Source organism: Bolinopsis microptera, chromosome 6 (genome assembly GCF_026151205.1).
Source record: "Bolinopsis microptera isolate Bmic1 chromosome 6, MBARI_Bmic_1.0, whole genome shotgun sequence".
Classification (NCBI taxonomy): Eukaryota; Metazoa; Ctenophora; class Tentaculata; order Lobata; family Bolinopsidae; genus Bolinopsis; species Bolinopsis microptera.
The window spans coordinates 9,776,251-9,801,744 of record NC_087077.1 but is presented as its reverse complement, the minus strand read 5'-3'; the positions used below and the strand labels follow the sequence as shown (position 1 = coordinate 9,801,744).

The following is a 25,494-nucleotide window of genomic DNA, read 5'->3' as shown; positions in this document are numbered from 1 at the left end:
TATCAGAAATTTGACTATGCTTTAGATTTGATTCTGTGATACTGTATTTTATTGAATTGATTTATATAACATTTATATAACATTTAAACTATTGTCCAATTTATCGACATCAAATGAAAATAAACTATGGTAGTAATCTATGGCTCAGATCATATCTCAAATTGGAAATGTTACGTATACAAATTAGCAAGTAACAGTTTAGATCAAATCAGGTCACAATTTTTTCTGGTACCCTGAGTCGGACAGATGTCGCTGTCGGACAGGAATAACCTTTTCAAATCACCCTATTTCCGCCTTAAATCCATTGTGCACGAGCTGTGTGATAGAAGACATAGTCATACTACTAGAAATCAATCAAATCTGCACATACCCAAATTACTGCGATAAAAAGATAAAAGAAAGTCTTGTATAAGACGACCAAAAACTTGACCACAAGTGACAAGTGGCCCCACGAATAACTTCGAAATCGCAAACTCAGCCCCAATGAAAGGCGACCATGCAGTAAAAGTAAAACCAAAAATAATAAATATAAACCAAAACTAAACACCACAACTATACATTAATTCCATGGTCCTTTTGATTGATTATTGGGACTTGCACGAGTCATCCTTTTTTGATTTTTCTTTACTTTTAGCTGGGATGCTGTCCCTGCTAAGATCAGAATCCGAGCTCGCTGCCTCAGAGGGAGAGCCCAATGTTTCGGAGGCTGGACTACCTGCTTTTGCTTTTGTTGCCTCCTTTGAAGAGCCCTTCTTGGCTTTAGAAGCGGGTCTACCTGCTTTAGCTTTGGTTGATTTTCCCTTCTTTGACCTGATGTTGGTCTAGAGTTGTTCCAATTCCGATTGACGATCATAATTAAGAGGTTTAAAATCTACCTACAAGGAGAACTTATGCACTTATATAGTATGTATATATTTTTTATTTTAAAAATTGTTCTTCCTCAGTCTTACGTAAAAAATGTGGCAGTTCTTGTAAACTTCAAAACTGCAGATCTGTAAGAAGAGGAACAACTCATCACCTATTAAAATCACAATCTGATCAGCTAGCCCCACAGCTCAGCGCCCTCTACCTTACGCTCTGACTCTCAACTTTCTCTAAAATAGCAGTGATCAGCTCCTGCTGGATTTGCATTTTCTGCTTTACGTATTTCACTAGGTTAGCTTCTGTGTTCGCTTGTTGCTTTGTCACTATGGATGTTAGTGTGTCGCGGGCTGCTTTTACCTGCGTTGATAATAGTAATGTTAATTGATGTGTTGCTTCAGATAAGTTTTTAAAATGCTTGTAAAAACAATAAACAAAAGTAAATCGAATACTTGTTAAAACAATGAACAAATGATTAAATCAAATACTTGGAATAAATAAATCTGTAAACCTCATCCTCAAAGCTGTCATCATCTCGCACATCGTCGTCATCATAAAACGCTGCTGCAGGCGCGTAGTTGTAAGAAATATCTGCCGGAATTTGTTTCCATTAGAGATCTTTGACATTTTATGTAAGCCAGATTTTTCCATTTGAGGACCCTATCTCCGTGATTATATTGTGTACTTAATGTGTAGAAATAACTTTAATGAAATTGCCTCACAGGCTGAAAATTGTAGAATAATAAGTTATTTTGTACCAAAATCATCATACCTATTAGGTGATGTTTCCTCCAGTAGCTAGGAAGCTTGTTTTCTATGCTCACTATCATAGCTGCTCGTTCAAACTGCGAAACTACCAGTGCATTTTCGTAAACTCTTGCAAATGTATCTGTGGAAGTGAAACGGTGAGTGATCAGTGAATAGTTTCAGATCACGCTAACTCTCTCTCACGCCAACTCTCTCTAAGGTCATAGTTGTAGATCGTTATTAGAGTGTAAGTGATTTACTACGGTTACAAATTCTTATCTCACTTAATAAGAATGATTATAACTATATCGATTTCTCTGCTATATGTCTGAATGAATGAGTCCTAAAATTCACCTGACATAAGAGCAATGAAGATGTTGAGGAGCAGCACAGCAGAAACTAAAATCCAGTAAGCAATGATGATCTGCGTGAATGGAAAGTACTCTGGTTGCAGTCTCTTGTAGGTTATTTGCTTTAGGGTTTCGTACCCGTAATCTCCCACAAGCGTGTACACAAACACTGAATATTTGACATCTTTTTAAAACTTTAATTTAGAACAAACCTAATCTCCTAATTTTGAAGTTGATAAAACAAAAAACAATTTAAACAGAAAAAAAAAAGAAAAAAGAAAATAATGTGATTTTTAAGATTATCCGTAGTAAAAAATTGTTAACCTACAAATATGCACCGCTAAAATCTTATACAGTTAGAATAATCTGCATTTCGATCTTTTTCGTGCAAATCATAGAGATTTTACTTTGCAAGTAATAACCAAAAAGGCATGTTGCCACCGATTCCTCCACACCATACTACCACCACTATTATACTACTAGAATTAATCTTAACAGTTTACATTCCTTAACTTACTCACCCGTGAAGAATACTTGTGGAAGATCCCCGTATAAAGATTCATCAAAATCTTCATTTAATAATAAATCTTCATTATACGGTCCGGAGAAGAAATGATAGAACAAGCACACCTGTGAGTATGATATTTCAAATATTTTATAATATAATGATATTTTAGATATTTTATAATATAATCCACGGTCTCTTGTGAATAATAATAATATAATAATACTTGTTTTAGGTTCCCATAAAATCTTTCTTCAAAATTGGAACTATATAATTCTTTTTGACTATAAGGCCCACAAAAGACGTGATAGAACACAAATACACCTGTGCAGATTGGAGACAATTAAATGCCTAACTCATCACAATCGATAATCTTGGTTGATACTTGATGATTTCTTAACTTAATTGGGCATTATAAAAATACTCAAATTTAGTTATTTGTTAATTCAAATTTAACAACAAGAAATTTGTTTACCATGGGTATGTACAGAATGATGTAAACCGTAGCAATCTTTATGAAATCCATCGGGAGAGATGCGATGATAACGCAAAATGGACCTGCAATAGTTATCATCATTAACTTGTGTTATTTTGCAGTATTCGTACAAAATTATGATACTGCAGCTATAGCAGTCTGATCCGAGGGGACGCTCATTATCAGCAAATACGAAGCGAGAAAACTTAATTTCTAGATAAAATGTTCAACAACTGAATATACATGATTGAATTTGGTATTTTGTATCATGAATACATCAAGATACATCTTTAATAAGCAAATACAATATCTACAATTTAATTACATCGTGATGACTACTACTGAGTACTGACTGTGTCGTAATTACGATTTACGACTGTTCCAGCTCCCCTTGCAAATACACCTAATTAATTATGCGACACCTAATTAATTATGCAAGTTGCAACACCTAATTAATTATGAGATTATGCAACACCTGAATGTAAACATTACTTACCCAGTGTCTCCAAGACTCTGCAGTATTTGAACATCTTTAACCAAACAATAACGAGGGTAATCGAGAGGAGGATACCTCTATTTACCGTATACTGCGGGAACGCGTACTTGATAAGGAAATGTACCACCAGTGTTACTGCGGGGGAACTTTGTTAGAATACTAGTGGGGTTGTGGGGATATTAGTGGGGTTATTAGTGGGGTTATTAGTGGGGTTATTAGTGGGGTTATTAGTGGGGTTATTAGTGGGGTTATCAGTGGGGTTATTAGTGGGGTTATTAGTGGGGTTATTAGTGGGGTTATTAGTGGGGTTATTAGTGGGGTTATTAGTGGGGTTATTAGTGGGGTTATTAGTGGGGTTATTAGTGGGGTTATTAGTGGGGTTATTAGTGGGGTTATTAGTGGGGTTATAAGTGGGGTTATTAGTGGGGTTATTAGTGGGGTTATTAGTGGGGTTATTAGTGGGGTTATTAGTGGGGTTATTAGTGGGGTTATTAGTGGGGTTATTAGTGGGGTTCTTAGTGGGGTTATTAGTGGGGTTCTTAGTGGGGTTATTAGTGGGGTTATTAGTGGGGTTATTAGTGGGGTTATTAGTGGGGTTATTAGTGGGGTTATTAGTGGGGTTATTAGTGGGGTTATTAGTGGGGTTATTAGTGGGGTTATTAGTGGGGTTATTAGTGGGGTTATTAGTGGGGTTATTAGTAGGGTTATTAGTGTCTTCCCCAAAAGGTTAATAAATATTGTCTGTATCTTCATCTTATGGATAAATATAATAATTGTAGCCTCACTTACTCAGCATGAGAAAAATTGAGAACCAATCAAATATGTTCCAGTAGTCAGACGTGTACAAACTCGCAGATTTGCTGAAATTAATTTATATTTATCTAATATATATATATAGATATAGAAATTTTATTCAGTAAATCAAATCAATTTCCTCAATCGAAATCTAAGGTGGCGCAGTATCATTTATGGCCTCATGTATCATACGACTCTTAAGATGGCATATTACACAGTTTGGAATTTGTTGGTTATGCTTACAGAGATCGAGCACATAAAGGAATACTTAGATGTTATAAAATATGATACAAATATTTATTATCTAGTCAAATTATGTAATTTTAAGATTTTATACCGGACAAGCTCTTGTTCATTGTGCAAATATTCTTTTTCCTCTTCTGACAGTAGCTCGAGATACTTAAACTCCATTTCAAGTTGCTTCAACCGCTGCATCACAAAGTTTTTGTGTCTCCTCATGTTTGTTCTCATTTCTCTTGCTTCATCGAATGCCTATTAATATTATTATTGATAAGACAGTTTATTAAAATTGGTGGAATTTAAAAAAGAAACATGAAACTTGTGAAGCAACTTAATTAATTAATTACTCTACTGTACGTGCGGTTTCCAAATAAACTTTTGAACATCATCAGTGCGTACTAGAAAAGGTCCAAAATCTTCTGGTCGATGATCAAATGCAGTCGATAAAACATTATTTAATAAACGAACAGTTCTTACTACTGCACATACCTGGTAGAAAAAGAACATTACTGTCAGAATTTCGTTAGCAATCTCAACGTATTGTATTCCTTTATCATTGTGACCATCATCATCCTCTGAAATGAGTTTGTAGATTCTGTTCTGCTTTATCAGTTTATGTTGCACCATGTGCCTCACACGAGTATCTATAGGACATACTAGACCTTGTTATCATCGGATAGATTGGCGCCATCTGATCCGTTAGCAAAAACGTTTTATCATTAATTATTGTTATGCAAAAGAATCGGCCGAATCTTCAAACTATAAGCTTACCGAGCCGAATGGGGTTGAAAAGACAAAGCAAACTCCAATTTATCAGCACAATGACGTATGCAGCCAGTTCTTTGATGTATCCTGCAACAATATTTTAAAGGTTTGTCTCTTATAAAATATCTAAAGATGAAAGTGCATAAAAAAGCGCTTTTTCAGAGATTGAAACTTTGATTTAGACCGAATTCTAAATTATAGAAATACCTCTTCTTCCAAACTGCCTCCACTTAACGTCTATGATTTTCTGTATCATCTCGTGTTTTACGATCTCCAGGTTAGAGCTTCCTGCTCTGACGGTTTCTTCCAGCACAGTAAACGTGGTCTTGGCACACTGAAACGAATTGTATGACTACAGGCTACTACAGTACTAGTTACATACTTCAATGTCCTTCAAAATTTCAAAATAAATTCATCCGTGGAAAAGATTCGAAAAAGAATTGATTGCCATTCTCCATTTCCATTTCGAGCAAGGATAGATCGCCTAAAGTAAGTATAAACACCAACTCTGTTATTGATCCTCCAGAATTACAACTTATTAACTTCTTCTTCTGGCAGGTGGTCATTTACTTTTTACTTTGGTCAAAATAAGCTACACTTTTTTTTACAAAACCGTTAAAGTTGCATGTGAAATTATAATTTCTAATTTCTAAGAATCTCGTGACACCTTCATATTGAATCACTGAAAAACGGTTCATAGTAACAACATGAAGTAATTAATCCCAAATGTTGACATCCATCAACAAAATTAACAAGATTCTCGTTTAAATGTTATGCCTATCGTAACGTATATTTGAACAATTATAATACATATAATATACATGTAATATATAATCCTCGATTAAACATTTCTCTTGTATTTTCAACTGTACATTTTTATCCATGGATGATGGATCAAGGATCCCAGGTCGATCCTCCGATTGGGGTCCGCCTCAAGGCACATTTCAATAAAGTTCACTCCTTGACTGCTGAGAGTCTTCTTGTCAACCTTCCACTGCAGGGATTCGAACTCTAGAACATCCTTCTTAGTATTAAATGGACAGTGTCCCGTAAATAACACGTAGGCAAGACACCCGATGGACCACACACAAGCCGGAAATGGATCGTAGCACTTAAAGTGGTAGTACTCTGGAGGTAGATAAACGTCCGTCCCTTGGTAACTTCTGTAGGAGTCTGTTGTGAGGATCGATGCGGATCCAAAGTCAATGAGTTTGATCTGCCTTGTTTTATAATTGTACAGAATATTTTCGTCTTTGATATCCCTGTGATCCACCCCTTGCTGAGCCAGGTAGTATGCAGCTTCGATAATTTGACTGATAACGTTTGCAGCATCTTTTGAATTAAAACGACCATTCACCTCTACAAAATGAAACAAATCATAAGCGTCAGGATCATAGTCTGTGACAAGGTACCAATGTCCAGTGAAGCTCTCGTAAAATACATCGTTGAGGGAAAGGATGAGAGGGTGAGAAAGGGGCATCCAAAGTGCAACTTCGTCGGGCACATCGCAATCACGAGTAGGGCAATAAGTTTTACGCCTGCACTTCGCTTCAGATACAATCTTAACGGCACTCATCTTAGCGGGCCGCTGCTTCTCCTCACATGCCCACACCATACCGTAACCACCGCTCCCAAGATGTTTTCTTAGGTTGTAGTAACTGTAGAATGATTCGTCGGTCATATGGCTCGGAGTCGAGACCCCTAGAAGTCCTGATTTTCTTCTCGTGTTCATCGTTGACGACAACGCAACAGTAGATTTGAGTAACGCTAGATGGACAAACGATTATAATTTCGGATGCAAAAGTAGTAATACGAAATAACGATAACTGTATACATCTTTATACACTGGTAAATAAGGCGTGGAATGCTCATTGGGTAATTAACGGTTCAAATTCATCGGACTTTACGTGCAATTGGATCCAATGATAAAATACTTCCCATCTTAAGCCCACAAGTAGTTAAGTTAGGTAATGAAGTTTGACAGTCTTAATTAGCTAATCAGCTAGATTTCCAGCCCGACGGATCGGATTACGGTGGCTTAAGTGTGAAACGTGGCCTTAAAATTGCAGTGTAACAATTACTTGTGATAAAATGCCTCATTATTGTAATGGCCAATTAATACTACATTCATCAGTGATGGTGAAAAAGATAATGGCTGGATATTCATGGATAATTAGGAGCGAGAGAAATCTGATGCGTCATGCGTAATCTCATGTTGTGTCAGACGTCAGTCTTGATAGCATCGACCCGATCAATCAACGATTTAGAATTAGCGGCAACAGAGATCTCTGATAATAATTAGCCTTATTAATTCCACTCGAAACGCTAGGAAATTTGATAATATTTTCCTTAAAACTTATTTTGACCGTAGAATCGATTAAAAGTTATCCGGTAATGATTGGATCGATTTTAATGGGTATTTTGATTGGCTGACTAATTCTAATTCCGTAGTTTAAAGAAAGTTAGTTGTGGCTTGCACCCTAGGTAAACCAATACATACAGAGTCATTGCAGAGAGTGACTGGTTCTAGAAACTGGAGGGAGTAGTACTGTTTCCTGTTCCTCAAATCCTTCTCAACACACTGATCCAAAGCCTGAAATGTTGTCATGGTCAATTCTTAAAATCAAAATGTGCTTTTAGAATTTTCCTAGAAAGCACTAATCAACTGTAACTTCAATTTGCTGACTAATTATCAAATTCTATGATGATGACCAACCTTGATTGCAAGCGGAGGGCATTTGTCCACCATAGCACTGATTCCGTACATTCCAGTAAAGTCGATGGCATAAACCTTAGCTCCACATTCCAACAACATGGCACCTGCACTCATCCTGCCCAGTTCTGCAGCCAGTAACAGGGGCGTTCGTCCTCTGTAGTCCCTACAGATAAACGGATAATAGGAGTAGGATATCATTCAGATCATTGGAAGTGGGTTCTTGGAAATCATTCGGATTATGGTGGTGTTTTTTAGACTTATTGATCAGTTCATCTTATGAAAATTTAAAAAGTCGAATTTCTAGCTATATGATTGACCAATTGTTATGAGCATAATATCAGCCCCTCAAAGTATTATGCTGACTCGTACTGATACTTCCGAGAGGCTTCTATTTAGTTCAAATGATGAAAAGTTAAGATGTGTACCCTATCCGATGTTAATCAATTATCTAATTAAAATTACCTGGCTTCAATATCAGAGCCCATCTCGACTAGCTTCTTCACCGAGCTAGGAGAATTATACCGAGCAGCGTAATGTAGAGCGGTCTGGAGCATGTAAAAGTTAGTGGACTCCAGTAAACCTCCATTACTTGCCAAGATCTCTACAACAGCAGAGTTGTTGAAGGCAGCTGCTACGTGCAGTGGGGTCACACTATAGTCACTTTCTGTGAAAAGTGAAGCTTTAAAAAATGAATTCATCCACAAAAAATATCGCTACTAATCTAACAAATACCTAAGTAGAATTCCAAGTTCTATGAAGAACAGAAATCAAGAAGCGCTCTCGACAATCATGCTAATTCTGTAACCTTACTATGACAAATGTTCAAGTTTGCTCATGCCTAGCTCATTCTTACAGAATCAAATTACTTCAATCGATCCGTATACTGAATGGTCATTTTCCATTTTGTTTCAAAACCGAGCGACTATCGGAACCGTTGCGTCTAGACAGTAGACATTGAATATTTAAGTCTGTTCATTTTTTGGGCCGCTGTGGCTTTACTAAGAGTTGTAGTCTAGACAGCCTGTTGTATATTATATATGAGGCATGTCACGAAACGGCAATAAAGGCAATCTATACCGTATTGCACGAATTGTAAGTACAGACTTTTTCATCTTTTACCAACCTAAATTAAGATTAACGTTGTGTTTGAGAAAAAAATAACAAATTTCAGCATCGTGATAGCGAGCTACTTCGTGCATGATATTCTGTCCCTGGTCATCACAGGCATGTATGTCAGCTCCATCCTGGATCATCTTCTTTATCATTGACAAGTTGGCTTTTACCTGAGTGGGCGAGGGGTTATTACTGGTTAGTGGTTAGGTTATAAAGGTACAAGTAGGAGACCGACCAGAACTGATAATCATTGTCACCAGGGGTGACAATGATTATCAGTTCTGGTCGGTCTGTATAAAGGGGCCAGTATGTGAAAGAGGAAGAGTTGACGAAAGTGGTTATAGTGATAAGGCAGCCACTGGAACAACCTCATGTCAACTCTAAGTTGGTTTAACCCAATAGTTATCAATCTGATAAGAAAGTACTCACTGTCTCCTCTACTTTAGTAGTTAAAGCCAAATCTCTAAAGTAATACAACAGCTGCAGCTGAGGATGCTCCTTGTACTTCTCGTGGAGTTTCAGGGTCACTCGGTCTCGTTTGATATCTTTTGTGCTAAGGAACTTTGAGATGCACCACCATTCAAACCTTCTATACGACCTTGAGGGCCACGTCAACAAATCCCATAAGTGCTTGAATTTCTTTGGTAAGCCGTGTTTCGGACCTTCCTGAAAAAAGAGGTTTTGTAATGAAGTGTTCACTGAGTTTTATCTACGTCCATGGAGCTGCGTAAATCGTACTCAGATATTGGTAATTCAAGATTTAGCAAGTTAGAAATGGTGACGGTTCTTGCTACCTTTATTTTGGGTGATGCCTTCGTCATAAACTCTTGTTGAAATGAGTCCGCTTCGACCGTTTGGTCTTCCTCAAATTCCATACCGTGGCAATATACTAATGTAACTTATATAATTAGCTACTACTACTACTGTACTACTAGGTTAATTATTAAAGCCTCAAGTCAATAACCTAGGTACATAAATGATATAATGTCCATCGCGGTTAGTTTTAAAATTTTAGAAATCTTTGACATGTTTTTATCAAAATTTTGTCACTGTCAGCGTGTGCCTAAAATCACTTTTTGGCCTATAACTAAAAAATTAGGTATTTTGTCATTGTGGCAATTGGCATAATATGTTATTTCATATGTTGTGGATAAATGTGGCCAGTGCGGTTAATTTGAGCCTATCCAAAAGTCTCTAAAATGTTCAGAAGCTGAGATAACTACATAATATATATAAATATAACACGGGTGTGGCCAAAAAGGCGATTCTCCCAGTCTGAATTAATTTTGGATCTTTAGAACTTTTGGACAAATATCAAAGACTCAGGTCAATTATTAAAACAGGCATATATCAAATGTATCAACATTATTGGCATTGCCAATTGAAAGATTTAAAACTTTCAACCTCAAATTTATAAAAATAGCTGTAAAACCAAATTTAGTGCCAACGTAACAATACAAGTTTTTGACAATTTGTTCGGATGATGATTAATCACTCTACACTCGACTGTCACGTGACTTTTTCAACCCGTTCTCAAGCTGGTCCTGAACGACTATTCGAAACCCTAACCCTTTAATCTGATCCCAACCCTAACCCTAACCCAATCCTTAACAAAAGCATATACTGAAACCGTAACCCTAACGAGAAATTAGACTAACTTCCTTATACGGTCATATCACGTGATTGAGACAGTTTTTCGCCAATATCTCGTCAGGGGATTATTTTAACCCTATGTCATGGGAGGGGGGGGGGGGGGTGACTCGGAATCAGCGTCCGAAAATACAACGAATGAAGTTGGTCTCAACTGTCGGGGGCCCTTTTAGAACAATCTCGAAGATCGACTGTACTTGTACTTGTAGAGTGATTTAGCACGCTCGAATTTGTTCAGTAGATTGAGGCAGGTTTGTGATGGTGAGTTTGTTTCCATAATTGGCGGAATTCCATTCCCCCCCCCCCCACCCTTACATAATCCTGTGCTCCCTAATAAATGGAGACTTATAATCAATGACCCTCAAGAAAAGAAATTGAAATTGAGTCACTTTAGTTATGATTAGATATATTATATTTATAGTTACATTTAGATGATATTATAGTTTGCAGGAATTTTAGCTTATACACACAATGAGTAGGAATCTAATGTTTAGTTGTAAAGTTATAGTACGAATATTGAATACTCTGCCTTGATTATGCTCATTGCTCACAACTAGCCCCATTCATCATGCCCATCAAAACTTCTATGAGGGTTATTCTAGATTTATATATTTTGCATTTCCAGGAAACTCAATGTAAGATATTAATCTTATAAGTTAATAATTGTATTAAACTCAACAATCGTGTAATGCAACGTTATATTCTACGCTGCTGAATAATCTAACATAAAAGTGCTAAAAGGCTGCAAATTTGGCAAATTAAATTGTTCAAATTAATTGCGGTGTTTTGTAATTTGGAATCGCACTATTTGCAAAAACACCTACATGTTGCCTCTGATTTCTAATAACACGATAAGAAGCAAACAGGCTCGCAGCACTAGATTAGAATGTATCGGAAACAAATGAAAGTATTAGTGGTACCTCCAGGTGTTACCTCGGTAAAATATTACTAGCATAGTGAGCTCAAGTCAGTCACAGCTGTGTGAATATTAATTCAACTTCACAAAGTTACTTGGTATATTTTAGTACAGCGCACATGTAAAGGTACTGAATACTGATGACCATCATTGCGTAATTTCATGTTCATTGTTCAATTACGTAAAAAATAACTATTTCTTGGCGCCATATCGATCGGCTCTGTAATGTGGTTTATGTACACTTAATATACGTAAGGTTAATTGCTTCATGGCAAGCTACTTTGAAGTAGAGCGATCATGAAATTCACGGTATAATCCAAATTGAAAAAAATTTAAAGTTTATTTACAGTTTTAATAATTATAAGTATGTAAGTAATGAAAATAGTCTGGTCATTTATACACCTAGGCCTGCATTTCATAGTAGAGGGTTGAATATTTTTAGGGCCTTTCCAAGGTCTGTAGAATTAAAAATTCTAGCCCAAATATTCAGACTTGAAAAATCGACCTTTTGGCCACGCCAAAACATCGTAGAGACTTTCCGATAGGTTCCAATTAACTGAAATGGCCACATATATGTAGACCTTGAAAAAATAAGCAGGTCTGGTCTAAGTCGTTATTTCACCATGAAACTAAAGCTGTCTCTGATTCCAAAATTAAATAAATCCATCCAAGCTCGAACTCCACTCAGAATACCAAACCCGCGACTCTTCTTCTGACTATCCCATCTAGTTATTCAGTTAAATTACACGCATATGTTATGTAAGCTTCTTTGTTAACAAAAGCTTTTACGATTCAAAGGGAACATTGCAGAATCTTGAGGTTCGCAGAGACCTTTTGACGACATACGTATTGTCTTATTGCCTTGAGTTTCCTCTGGATCATCCTCATTGAGTACTTGCTTATGCTAATTTTACCTTTTACACCGTTCACACGAACATAATCAGTTGATCGGCATTGATCATTAATTTGAATATGTTGTTAATAATGATTCCTTTTTAATCGCTTGTTTTGTTTAAGCAAATTTTTCGGGCACTTATGCACTTAATTGTTCTCATGATAAATCGAACGTCACTGATCGAGAGACGTGAGTCATTGCACTTGATAGTTGAAACTTACACTAAGATGACATATAATTTGCAGTCACTAACTCTCTAACATGTTTTTATAAAAAGTTGGACAATGGAGAATGGAGAGGACCCAAATTATACAGCCCGCCACCATGAAAAGCAGGTAAACATTTCATTTGTTCATATCTCACCAGACTATAAGAAAAAATTACAAAATATTTACCTGAGCATCACCTCCTGCATTATTAGATGATCTCTTCAAATCCTCGTCTGGCTTCTCCACGAAAAAGTCTGCCATAGTCAGACAAAAAACGGTTGGCTTATAATAACTTCAGCAATTATAAACGTGTAAACACTAGAGTTGACATATTATCACTACTTTTGGGGTGTCAGTGAGAATAATTCGGCAAGTGAGAAACATAGTAAATATAATTCCCTCGCAAGATAATTGCAAAAAAACTCAACAAATTTACAATCGAATGGTTGAACAAAAAACAAAATGGTTAATGTTGTAATCAAACTCGAAATAAACTAGGTGTCAACTCAAGTAAGGACAAAGGATATAACTATTGAAATATGTTTTTAGTCTAGTCTATATCACTAGCAAACAATGTTTAAGATAAATATGACGAACTACAACACAGGATATCGAGAAAGTGTAAAACACACATAACGCATAAGGATAAAGGATATACAGTCACTAGTCAGTGTAATTAAAGCAAAGAAAATGAATAAACCGTATAATCACATATGGTTTTTACGCAATAGCTCAATTAACAAAAGTCGGAAAACCCCCCAAAAATATCACGCACATTTTTGAACATTACAACTACTACTACCTTACTACTACTATTACTACTACTACTACTACTATTACTACTACTACTACTACTACTACTACTACTACTACTACTACTACTACTACAAGGTCAGAACTAAGTCCTATCTACGCCAGATGCAACTATAGAACATAATGTACACACACATCCAAACGAGTGTATCAGGATTACGAGGATGGAGCGTGGAGAGAGAAAGGTTGTGTATAAGATCAGGGTCAGAGACAAAAGATACACCTCACCGGATAGCAGGGACGTGATGGTGCTGTTATACAGTGTCAGGGTGTGAGTCATCCTGTGATCACAGTCACATTAAACAATAAACTAATAAAAATAGACTAGTGTTATGCATAATACATTCAGCCTGTTCTCAATTTGTTTGGAACTGGTCTGAAGAATTACACAACTACTTATAGCTTTATAGGTAAACCAGCTAGAAATGAGGAAAAGGCTTTTCGTGAATAAATTGTCACGATTCCACCATCATTGATCGGTACTTTAACAAATGTTAAAAATCAAAAATTTTACAAAACTGATTCTAATACTGGACATTAAGCGAAATCACTGTCACTGTCACATGCCCTTGTTAGAGCCAAAATGAATTGATTAAAACACTTCATTAAGAATAAACAATTCCTTATAAAAACCGCAAGAATGTTTGTCTCTGGTTCCTTTTTGATGTCTGCTTTTGATGCTAACTCACACATATCATGCGACCACTAGTGCCGAGTGTGCGATTAATAATTACTCAGGGACAGGGACAGGGACAGGGACAGGGACAGGGACAGGGACAGGGACAGGGACAGGGACAGGGACAGGGACAGGGACAGGGACAGGGACAGGGACAGGGACAGGGACAGGGACAGGGACAGGGACAGGGACAGGGACAGGGACAGGGACAGGGACAGGGACAGGGACAGGGACAGGGACAGGGACAGGGACAGGGACAGGGACAGGGACAGGGACAGGGACAGGGACAGGGACAGGGACAGGGACAGGGACAGGGACAGGGACAGGGACAGGGACAGGGACAGGGACAGGGACAGGGACAGGGACAGGGACAGGGACAGGGACAGGGACAGGGACAGGGACAGGGACAGGGACAGGGACAGGGACAGGGACAGGGACAGGGACAGGGACAGGGACAGGGACAGGGACAGGGACAGGGACAGGGACAGGGACAGGGACAGGGACAGGGACAGGGACAGGGACAGGGACAGGGACAGGGACAGGGTGACATGATATTGAGATAATCTTGGCCGATGGGGGCCGATGGAAATAAAAATTTTGATATAATTTAGTCCGATGATAGAAATTGAAATTGACCAAAAAAAAATTGACCAAAAAAGTAGTCATATCCTGGACAATAAGTTCGAAATGGAATACTTTTGGGGAAAATTGTCAACAGATTTTGACTTTGACTTGGACGGAAGACTTATTCGTACAGACATTAAAATAAACGCTAGGCAGGGCATCCACCGTCCAATTAAATTGTGTTCAAATAACGTCCGATAAGGCTAGGTATGATTGAAACTGTCACTTGTTAATTAATCCAGCAGGTGGTCTTGTTACTTCATATTATAAATCAGTAATCGAAGATCTATCGGAAGTCGTTCAGGACAGTGTTAACCTAATTTCGGATTCGGACAAAGGTCACTGTCGGACAAGAGTAACCCAATCCATAATTTTTAGTCCTTTGAACTTATTTCCATGATGATAATTGTACATATTGAATATGATACGACTATATTTTCATTAATTTTAGACAATCGATTAATATTTAATGTGGTTTAGATGAGCAAAGTTTCCAAATTCTAATTCGCAGTGTCTAGTGCTCTAGTGCAATTATATAAATGATAAAGCATCAGGGTGACATGATATTGAGATAATCTTGGCCGATGGAAATAAAAATGTTGATATAATTTAGTCCGATGATAGATATTGAAATTGACCAAAATTAAAAAGTATTCATATCCTGGACAATAAGTTCGAAATGGAATACTTTTGGGGAAAATTGTCAACAGACTTTGACTTTGACTTGGACGGAAGACTTATTCGTACAGACATTAAAATGAACGCTAGGCAGGGCATCCACCGTCCAATTAAATTGTGTTCAAATAACGTCCGATAAGGCTAGGTATGATTGAAACTGTCACTTGTTAATTAATCCAGCAGGTGGTCTTGTTACTTCATATTATAAATCAGTAATCGAAGATCTATCGGAAGTCGTTCATGACAGTGTTAACCTAATTTCGGATTCGGACAAAGGTCACTGTCGGACAAGAGTAACCCAATCCATAATTTTTAGTCCTTTGAACTTATTTCCATGATGATAATTGTACATATTGAATATGATACGACTATCTTTTCATTAATTTTAGACAATCAATTAATATTTAATGTGGTTTAGATGAGCAAAGTTTCCAAATTCTAATTCGCAGTGTCTAGTGCTCTAGTGCAATTATATAAATGATAAAGCATCATGTCCTACTAGTACTACTATTGAACAACATTGAAATGAATCGTTCCTCGATCCACAGCTGAATCAATTATTCTAGTCGCTAACCGTAAGCCGTAAATAAAATAAAAGTTCGCGTTTTATTTGTCCAATTTAATTGATAATTAATTTTTTCTGCTGTTTGCAAAATTATGATGGAAAGTTTTATCAAATCGTGTTTGTACTTATAACGGATGTTTTCTTTGGTAACACAGAAAAATATCTTACATGCAAATTGTAAGCTATTCTTAATCATAGTAGCATAATCAGGACACGCCTTCGTAAGCTAATTAAGGCCATGACGTCCAATCAGAATTGCTTTTATAGAACTTCTGTCGTTATACTGCCACCATTACTGTCTTATTCGATTCCCTTTCTCGAATATTGAACGGTATACTACATCTTAACCTGGGGACCTCAGGCTATATTGTTCATAAATATATGATTATAAACAGAGAATTCCGCCGAATAGAGATTCGGCGGAATGACAGGCTGAGCGTCGCCCAGTAAACTAAATTTATAAGCTGGTCAGTACAGTCATCATAATATTCTGTTGTCCTCTCTAGATTCAAAGTTTTTTGAGTTTTTTTTCTTACCCGCCAATTCGGAGTACATATTATAGTGAATGTAATTTTTGTCTTATTCAATACCTGTTGGTTAATTTCTTCAAATATAGAATATTGAACTTCATTGTACAATCTACATCTAAAGCTGGCAAATTCAGAGAAAAAAATCATCATAAGCCTATACATTGAATAATATTGAAATATACTTATCTACATCACGATGAAATAAGCGAGCATCATGAATAAAGTGCATATATCGCTACTCCGTGCCCATCGAATATGTATTTAATATAGCAAAACTAATGTCAAGCTAGTGAACAGGTATTTGTGACCTGTATTAAAAGTTCACTGTTCACTAGCTTAACATTGGAATAGTAATACGTGCAATTTATTCATGATGCTCGCTTATTTCAACCGGCCTTCATTTTATTGATTTTCTGAGCAGTTTAGTCGCGATTTACGTATGATGCTAACTTAGGTCTGGAATTTGGGTACACTCTTTTATTTTCTTGACTACATTAGCTGTGAGCTTTGAAATCATCGCTAATTTGTTTTTGAGTTATTATATTGTCTAACATTTACTCCTGACAATTGACGTTGGTACACGCTAAATCAATTCGGGGATGGCGGATTTCTTTGCTGAGAAGCCTCTGTTCATGGAGAAGCAGAATGACAACCCTTTGGTTATGCAGGTTAAGAGTACAACACTTACTTTTTATATTTTTATTCCCCACAACCTGACGTACTTTATCAAATGGGAGGGTCTCGTAGCCGTAAATATATTTGTTTGATGATTTAGATTCGAGTAAGCTATACCGACCGTACTCAGCTCCTATAGAGTATAGTAGTACGGTCTTACGGTCAACAACTTTGGGGTATCCGGAACTGTAAAGTGTAGAGTGCCGAGGAGGATTAGAAAGAGGCTTATCTAATATTCTAAACTCTCGACCAAGGGTTATTTGGTAAATAACTGGCATGAGACTTTCAAGTTTCATCAAAGTCTTATCAACAAAATGGAGACAAACACGATACAATTATTTTGATATCGATTTGATACGAGTAAAAAAAATGTATACTTAAAAATAACGCAATCTTATGCAATTTTGACCGTGACAATTAATTTTAATTTTATACATAATATTGATGACGTTATTGTTTTTAACGCGTTAAATAGTCCAACAATAATTAGCTTCACGTTTAGCTAGGATCTAAGACCGGATCACGTTTTGCGGTCTGTCTCAGTATGCGGTACGTGCCGTCTAGCTAGGATGAAAGACCCGGTCACGCTCTGCAGTTTGTCTGCCGCACGTGCTGTTTGGCTCAAGCTGAAACGATCACGACCGCATCACGTAGGTACTAAGAGAGTACCGTCTAGTAGTAGCTAGAACGGAAACTCCATCTCATAATTGATTACGTGACGCGTTACGTGCCGTTTAGGTAGGGTCTTATAATGCCGACAAAAAAATGTTCAAAATGTTCAAAAAACTTCAAAATTAAACCTATTTTAGCAGTTCTTGGCAAATTTTACCGTGAAAATTTACTTAAAACTACTTAAAACTTAAAGTGATTTTAAATCAAGCTAACTACCTTATATGGTCATATCACGTAATCGAGGCAGTTTTTCGCCGATATCTCGATAGGGGAGCATTTTAACCCAATGTCAGCTGATGGGGCGATTCGGAATCAGCGTTAAAAATACATCTATTCAAGCTGTTTTCAGCTGTCGAAGGCCCTTTTAAAAACATCTCGAAGATCGAGTGTGGAGTGAATTTAGCACGCTCGTTTAATTAATAATTCACTCGCCTGTCACGTGATCTGGTTTTATACTGTTTTGTAACCGAAAGAAACGGTTTCACCCTAACCTGAGCTGTGAACAATCGAATTCGTGTTTTACTATCCTGTCAGGTAACCAAGACAGTTTTTGGTCAACTTCTCAGGAAAGCCTTTTAACACTATGAAGCTGAAGCGTGTTTTGGAATCAGCATAAAAAATACATATAAGTGCGGTGGGTGCGGAATCGTACTATTGATATAAAACCGCACTTTTCCTCACCATTGGCCGATATTCGTTCTATCAGATCGGTGCACAATACTGATAGAATACTGCAGCGGTGCACAAAAACAAACACTTAAAGTTTCCCTCAACAGATTGAAATTGAGTCAATAATTAAATTACGTTTAGATAATATAATTTGCAGGCATTTTAGCTTGAACACACAATATAGTGTTGGAATCTATAATGTTGTAAAATAAAATTACAACATTGTATACCCTTCCTTAGTTATGCTCATCGCACTCATTTAATTGTAAAAGCTTCTATGACTATGAGGGTAATTCTACAATTTTACCTCATGAATTTCCAAGAAAGTCGGCGCTAACTTTGTAAGTTATTTGATGTGTTACACTAAACAAGATCGTGCAGTACAATATTTTTGAATCGAATCTGTTCAACTATCCCACAAGCCTTCTTTGCATCATGAATCGTCTTCATACAAGAGGACATTTTCCCTGTTTACTAAACCAACTTCTGTTAAAAAGTTTAGACGAAAACCCTTTTCCACAGAAGGAATTATAGGGGCCAACGTGTAAACTTTATCACTGCTGTTGATGCAAGTAATTGCAACTGTAAGTTATAACGGTTTAGTAATATTAAGTAAATACTCATATTTTATCGGGCAGGAGATATATAAAAGGTGATAAGATAATTTGTTGGTAACCGAAGCTTCTAAAAACACGTGATCAGCGTTTTCAGCTAGGGATGATGAATTCTTTCGAATGATAAATATTTTGTGATAATATTACTTTCCTTTTAATAATTTATTCTCTAAATTGTACGTGTAATAATGTAATTGCATACTTGTGACCAGTGAGAATAACATTAGTTTTTCTGTATATTAGTATTACGTGTTTCTAATTACGGAATAGCATTATTTGCACTTAATTCATGATGCTAACTGAACCATTCCTTATTTTATTAATTTTCTGTGCAGTGTAGTCGAGATTTAATGATGCATCTCATTTAGTAATTTGAGTATGCGTCGTGATTTTGCTGACTAGATTCTGTGAGTTTTGAAATCGTTGGCAATTTGCTTTCGTGTCATATAATTGCCGAAGTTTACTCTTGATATTGGTATACGCTGAATCAACTCGAAGATGGCGGATTTTTTCGCAGAAAAACCGCTGTTCATGCTGGAGAAAAAGAAAAGTACTGGGATGGCAATGGAGGTTAAGAGTACATAATTTATTTCGAAATACATTCCCCGATCTGAATACTAACTAGTCGTCATGATTGACCGATCTCTCAACCAATTTCTATAATTTACTCGCAGTATTTCCAAACGATTAAACTTTGCAACCCTTTAAGTTTCATATGCTCGACATAACATAGCACATTTACTGTTTTGTACTTTACTGTTTATGTGATTCAATATTTTCGTATCTTCCACTACCTTAAGAACGACAAATTTAGTCTACCATAAATTAGTTGTAGTGAACGGTGGATTTTGACGTATTGAACGCACGTTCCAGTCATTTTGTAGTGAACGTTATTGAACGTTTTTAGTGAACGTCAGTGATTATCAAAAACAAAAATTATGAAAATAAACTTTTTGAAATATTAATTTCCCCAACTGATAATTATTAATTTTCCCAAAATGAAGCAATACAATTTCGGTGCACAAAAGATTAAAATTAAAAGGGTAATATTATTATCAATAATTTATAAGGTAAAAAAGGGTAATATTGTATCGTATCGTATATAAATTGTAGTAGTATTTATGTTACTGAAGGTACTACACGTACTCAAGTTCGACACGCACTCTAGTAGTAGTTCGACACGTACTGTAGTTCGACAAGCCCTCAGGTTTGACTCTGTCGAACCAAAGCGCGCTTTGAAATCTCCGGTCTCAAGCAACGATCCTTTACGAGCTTGTAATCTATTCGTTTGTTTGCTTTCTACTTGTCTCATGCTGTTCAATTATGTGTGAATGTAATCTCTATAATCCATATTCCATATCTCTGAACATTTAATTGTCCTCATACTCGTAAGTTAATTGTTAGTTAGCAGAATTGTAGACTTAGCGGAGAGATAAAAGACTAACGTAGTAACTCGTACTCCGTTTTATAGATCTAGATTGTTGAGTACGCTATATAAATATCAACCACATACCATACTTTATATTATCACAAACGACTAGTAACCGAGTACCGGTCTAGACTCTAGAGATTTGGCTGCTGAATCGAAAATAGTCGGATATCAATCTATTTCCTGATCATTTCCTGTCAGCTAGTGACCAGAACTGAGTGGAAAACAGGAGAATTAAAACTATACTGGAAGGTTCTGGAATTTCTAGCCTCATGGTTGCTAGATGTCAGAAAATTTTTAAATCTGCCATTGAACCCTGTGATCCTAATCCTATAAATATAATGAGGACCTGGCAATAGCCATTGGGTCACAAGCAGAAACTATTTGTCGAACTAGAGTACGCTACCTGGACTCTAGTTCGACACGTACCGAAGTACGACAGGGGTGATATATGGCGAATTTAATTTGTCGAACTATAGTGCGTTTCGAACTAGAGTACGTGAATCGTACTGAACACCACTAGATATTTATCCATAACGTTCAGAACATGAGATGAGTTTTAGTGAACGGATGTACAGAAAATGTTTAGTGAACGTTCCGTACGTGCACTACAACTAAAATAAATTTAGTCAAACTTTTGACTAAAATTGTTGTAAACCAAATTTCATGTGACTAAATTTTTCGGCGACTAATTTTGAAGTAGACCAAAATTTTTGTAGAGCATATAATATGAGTTGATGTAATTGAAATTCCTGAGTAATGCATTGAAATTTAATCTGTAATGCTCAGACGTATGCTCACTGCTCATTGCTGAATCGATAGATAGCAGTTTATTTTAGAAATTGATTGTTTTATTTCTTTATTGCAACAAATCATTTAATTAACACGCCTAACGTTAAACGTCTGACTTATATGTGCGAAATTGAAAAAAAAAATAACTAGCTTAATAATGGAAAAATCAAATAAATGGAATGGAAAGTGGTCTCGAAAAGTCAAAAAATGCGAGTAAATTGTTGTAGACTAAAAATTTGCGAAATTTGTGCACAAAATTTTGGTAACCAAAATTATAATAACCAAATTTATTGTGACCCAAATTTGTTGGCCCTAAGGTATATATATATTGCTTAATTTTAAAATAATTTGTTTTGAGTAATTTTCATTTTTCGAACCCTCCATGCTCCAAACCTTTTAAGAACCCATATTTTTTTTGCAGAGGGGGCACTTCTTTAATATTGCTGATGAGCTTTAATTAGAGGATAAGAATAAAGAAGGATATGTAAAATTTATATATTATATATCACTATCACTATATAAATATTTCACAGAATTTCATCAAAAAAAATCTGGTATATCAAATATTTTTGGAGTATGAAGTAAAAATAAAGTCTTTCGATTTCTTTAGAGGCCAATCAGTCTTTAATTTGGACGAAAACCAAACGAGTAACGACTGTACACTTCCTAATGAATTAAACTGACTCTGATCAATAATCAGTGACAGTTAATAAATCCTCCCGGCGCGGATAAAAATTTTTCTGTAAAAGGCATTCGCTACCGAAATATATCGTTCATTTTTCTTTCATATTTCACAATTCTGCTACGAGCATATGTCCTAAATTAGTAAAAACTTAAATAGTAGTAAATGAATTTAGTTACAGAATTTTCTATCGTGTTGTTCCCAAATTGGTAGATAATAGATATGCAATTTATCAGCGCTTTCCAATGATGACCATGGATCCACGGTGTTTATTTTGTTATGTTTTTACTCGTACTAGAAGAATCGATGATCACAGCAAAATTTTGAAATTCTACAGCAAAAAATTTTATCAGATACGGTTGGTTGAATTCAAAAATTCTGCTCAATCAGTTTTCAACATCAAATTGTTGTTCACAGATCCCGCACTATATACTTAGCTTCAATTCCGAGATTTAGATATCAGATAACATCCAGTGATCCAACAACTGATCAGTCCCTCCAATCACCAGCAGCTCAGTCCAGTAAAGCCGATTAAGTCTTCACAAGGGCCCGGCTCTCACAGATAGGAGACATATGAAACTGAATCTTCCTCACGTAACGATGGTTGTTGCAATTACATGTCCGCTAGACGAGCGGAGGAGAGAGTGAACTGCGGCCACATATTATAGTCGGATCAGACAATCATCTGTTTCCATTACTGGTTAGCTTAGTTCGTCACTGTCTGTCTTGTTACTAGAGCTCCTTGTCTTGCTACCAGAGTTGAGTAGATATAATGGACCCATTCTTTGGAGAACATAATGTTCAGACGAAAACTAGAAAAAACGGGCCTCCTAATGCAAAAGAATTGGTACGCGTGTTTAATTGTATTGTATTCAGGCTGTATATTGTATAATAATGTATATGGCGACAAATATCGAAATTTTCCAATGACCATGAAGTCATCTAACAGTCAGAAAGCTTGTAAAGCTTAATTTTGTTCTGACATCAGCTACCCTCAGGATCCTAATGCAGCACCGAGGAAGCTCAAGTACTTGTGGCTGTTTGTTACCAGTCCCTCCCGAATGTACCGAAGGTTTGAGTGGTGGTGTATTTCCAAGTTTCTGGCAACAAAAGATGTAAAGAGGGAGCGGATAACCTTCAAGCTTCATGAAAAGTACAGGGAGAATCCCCAGCTAGCACTGTTGTACTATTTTCATGACTTGGCTAAGACCACCAAAACTGAGGACACAGTAAGTTACTGAGTTCATCTTTAAGATTTAAGAGGACAAGTTACTCTGATGTATTTCTCACTATAAGTATACCCAGTGTCTGGAATTTTAACGCGATAAATTCTGAATTTCAGCATCACCTTTTACTTACATAAACACCAACGGATAGAATAATTTCAGTATCTCAAAACTATAATTACAATCCCCAGATTAAAATGATAATGTGTTCAGGTGACAGCTGACCTATACGTGATAAAGAAGCTATTAAAGAACGGGGCGGACCCGCACGCCTGTGATGATGGCGGACAGAACATGATGCACGAAATAGCTCGGTACCACCGTGCTGAGATCTGCTACTTCTTTCTAGAGTACAAAATCAACATTAATCTAGGTAAGAGACTGAGTAGCTATGCTGGGATAAGTCATTTTTGCAAAGTTCAAATCTTTAATTGTCTACATCACGTTTACGTCCTTAACGTGCTAACATTTATAACGAGGAGACCAGATTGTCTCAGTCTACAAACCTAATGATATTCGCAGAGAACGACTATTGTGTGACCCCACTACACGTAGCAGCTGCCTTCAACAACTCTGCTGTAGTTGAGATTCTGGCTAATAACGGTGGTATCCTAGAATCAACAACCTTTTACATGCTCCAGACCCCTCTTCACTATGCAGCTAGATACGACTCCCCAAACTCGGTCAAGACGTTGGTAAAGATGGGTGCCAAGATCGAGGCTAGGTAGAATTATCAAAATGATTAATTTGATCGCTTCAATCACTTTAATTCGTTCTGTAGGTGGATGACTAAGAGTAAACTCATGTTTTATAATTTATCTTTTGTATCTACAGAGACTACCGAGGAAGAACGCCCCTGTTACTGGCAGCAGAACTGGGCAGAGTACAAGCAGGTGCCATGTTGCTGGAATGTGGAGCTAAGGTTTATGCCATCGACTTTACTGGAATGTACGGAATCAGTGCTATGGTGGACAAATGCCCTCCGCTTGCAATCAAGGTTTGATATTTCAAATTTTCACATTAACATATTTAACTAACATACTTTAACATTATTATTGTATAAGTTGTGACTGCAGGTACATTGTAAGGATTTAATGCGTAAGCCACTGCAATAAGCAATTGGATCAATCGAACGTTATCTCTCACATGATAAGGGAAGTCATAACGAATCAGTTGTGTTAAAATAACAAATTAAAATAACAACGTAAAATAACAACTTAAAATAACAACTTAAAATGATAACTTAAAATAATAACTTAAAATAAAAACCTCCAGGCTCTAGAAACTTGCGTGGAGAGGGATCTGAGGAGTAGAAAAGAGTACTATTCTTTACAGTTTCTTGAACCAACTACACTCTGTAATGACAACGTGAGTACAATGACCTTACAATGTGCACTGCCAAATAATAAAATTACACACAGTATACTTTCAAAATTTACTCTAATTAGGAAAAATACTATAACAAAAATATGCGGCCAACAAACAATAAGCCAAATATTAAACTTGAACCTTTTTGGCAGTGTGCCAAAACCACCTTTACTGTGCTGGAGGAGACAGTCAGAGCAGGAAGCGGGAACTTGGATATTGTAAAACATTCCATGATCCAGAAGATGATTGAGGTCAAGTGGTTACAGTTTGGGAGAAGAGGTATGGACGGTTTAAATTATGAGCATAAAGTGGTTGTGTTTATGTATTTTATAACTGTGTTTACTTGAACCGATAGTTCAAGCCCACTTTCGTAGTTGTGGCCGAAGGGGCATTTGGATAGTAGGTACTCATTGTGACAGAGATGTTTCACATATTACCGGAACCACATTTGAAAATGGTATCGGCTTCAAAACGTGGCTTCTGCAGGTAGTGAAATATGTGAACAGAACACATAGTAAATGAAGTAACACTAAGTGCAATAACTCTGCAGGGTACATTAAGGAACTGGCTGCCTACATCATAGTGTTAATTAACTGGAGTTTGTTGTGTCTCTTCAACCCTATCCGACTTCGTAAGTTTCTGACAAATTAGTGCGTTTCTTATATCGCAAAGTGTTCAACTAATGTGAATAAGAAAAAGGATACTTTCGGATAAAGCGAATGAAACATAATAATCCAACTGAAAGTTT

General features: G+C 36.6%; 2 protein-coding genes across 3 annotated transcripts in view; one reads left to right on the top strand and one right to left on the bottom strand.

The window, feature by feature from the left end:
* Positions 1-53: 53 nt before the first annotated feature.
* LOC134816941 (transient receptor potential cation channel subfamily A member 1-like) lies at positions 54-13,076 on the bottom strand. Of its 2 annotated transcripts, none has more exons than XM_063825999.1 (19): positions 12,920-13,076; positions 9,493-9,729; positions 9,074-9,233; positions 8,413-8,614; positions 7,951-8,113; positions 7,735-7,827; positions 5,442-5,568; positions 5,241-5,321; positions 4,959-5,044; positions 4,567-4,721; positions 4,224-4,294; positions 3,435-3,569; positions 2,939-3,021; positions 2,480-2,588; positions 1,963-2,127; positions 1,634-1,750; positions 1,373-1,452; positions 1,019-1,221; positions 54-810 (listed from the first exon to the last, which is right to left on the bottom strand). In XM_063825999.1, exons 1-18 carry the CDS (start codon positions 12,992-12,994, stop codon positions 1,066-1,068), a joined length of 2,295 nt encoding a protein of 764 aa, XP_063682069.1. In that variant the 5' UTR covers positions 12,995-13,076; the 3' UTR covers positions 54-810; positions 1,019-1,065. The 2 variants fall into 2 exon arrangements, with proteins under 2 accessions (XP_063682069.1, XP_063682068.1); XM_063825998.1 differs by having other exon boundaries at positions 1,070-1,221.
* A 4,084-nt stretch (positions 13,077-17,160) lies between these two features.
* Positions 17,161-25,494, top strand: part of LOC134816959 (transient receptor potential cation channel subfamily V member 5-like) — a 12,947-nt gene continuing 4,613 nt past the window's right edge. Inside the window, exons 1-8 of the mRNA XM_063826019.1 lie at positions 17,161-17,287; positions 23,151-23,381; positions 23,592-23,751; positions 23,901-24,102; positions 24,213-24,375; positions 24,654-24,746; positions 24,899-25,025; positions 25,297-25,377. Coding sequence (XP_063682089.1) covers positions 17,219-17,287; positions 23,151-23,381; positions 23,592-23,751; positions 23,901-24,102; positions 24,213-24,375; positions 24,654-24,746; positions 24,899-25,025; positions 25,297-25,377 — 1,126 coding nt within the window. The 5' untranslated portion in view covers positions 17,161-17,218. The remainder of the gene's footprint in view (positions 17,288-23,150; positions 23,382-23,591; positions 23,752-23,900; positions 24,103-24,212; positions 24,376-24,653; positions 24,747-24,898; positions 25,026-25,296; positions 25,378-25,494) is intronic.

Excerpts from the sequence above, each read along its gene's own strand:
- LOC134816941 (XM_063825998.1), bottom strand. The coding sequence starts at position 12,994 with ATGGCAGACTTTTTCGTGGAGAAGCCAGACGAGGATTTGAAGAGATCA. Across the intron at positions 7,828-7,950 it reads GCCCTCCGCTTGCAATCAAG|GCTTTGGATCAGTGTGTTGA; the intron begins GTTGGTCATCAT and ends ACAACATTTCAG. Across the intron at positions 2,128-2,479 it reads TCCACAAGTATTCTTCACGG|TGTTTGTGTACACGCTTGTG; the intron begins GTGAGTAAGTTA and ends TCAAATATTCAG.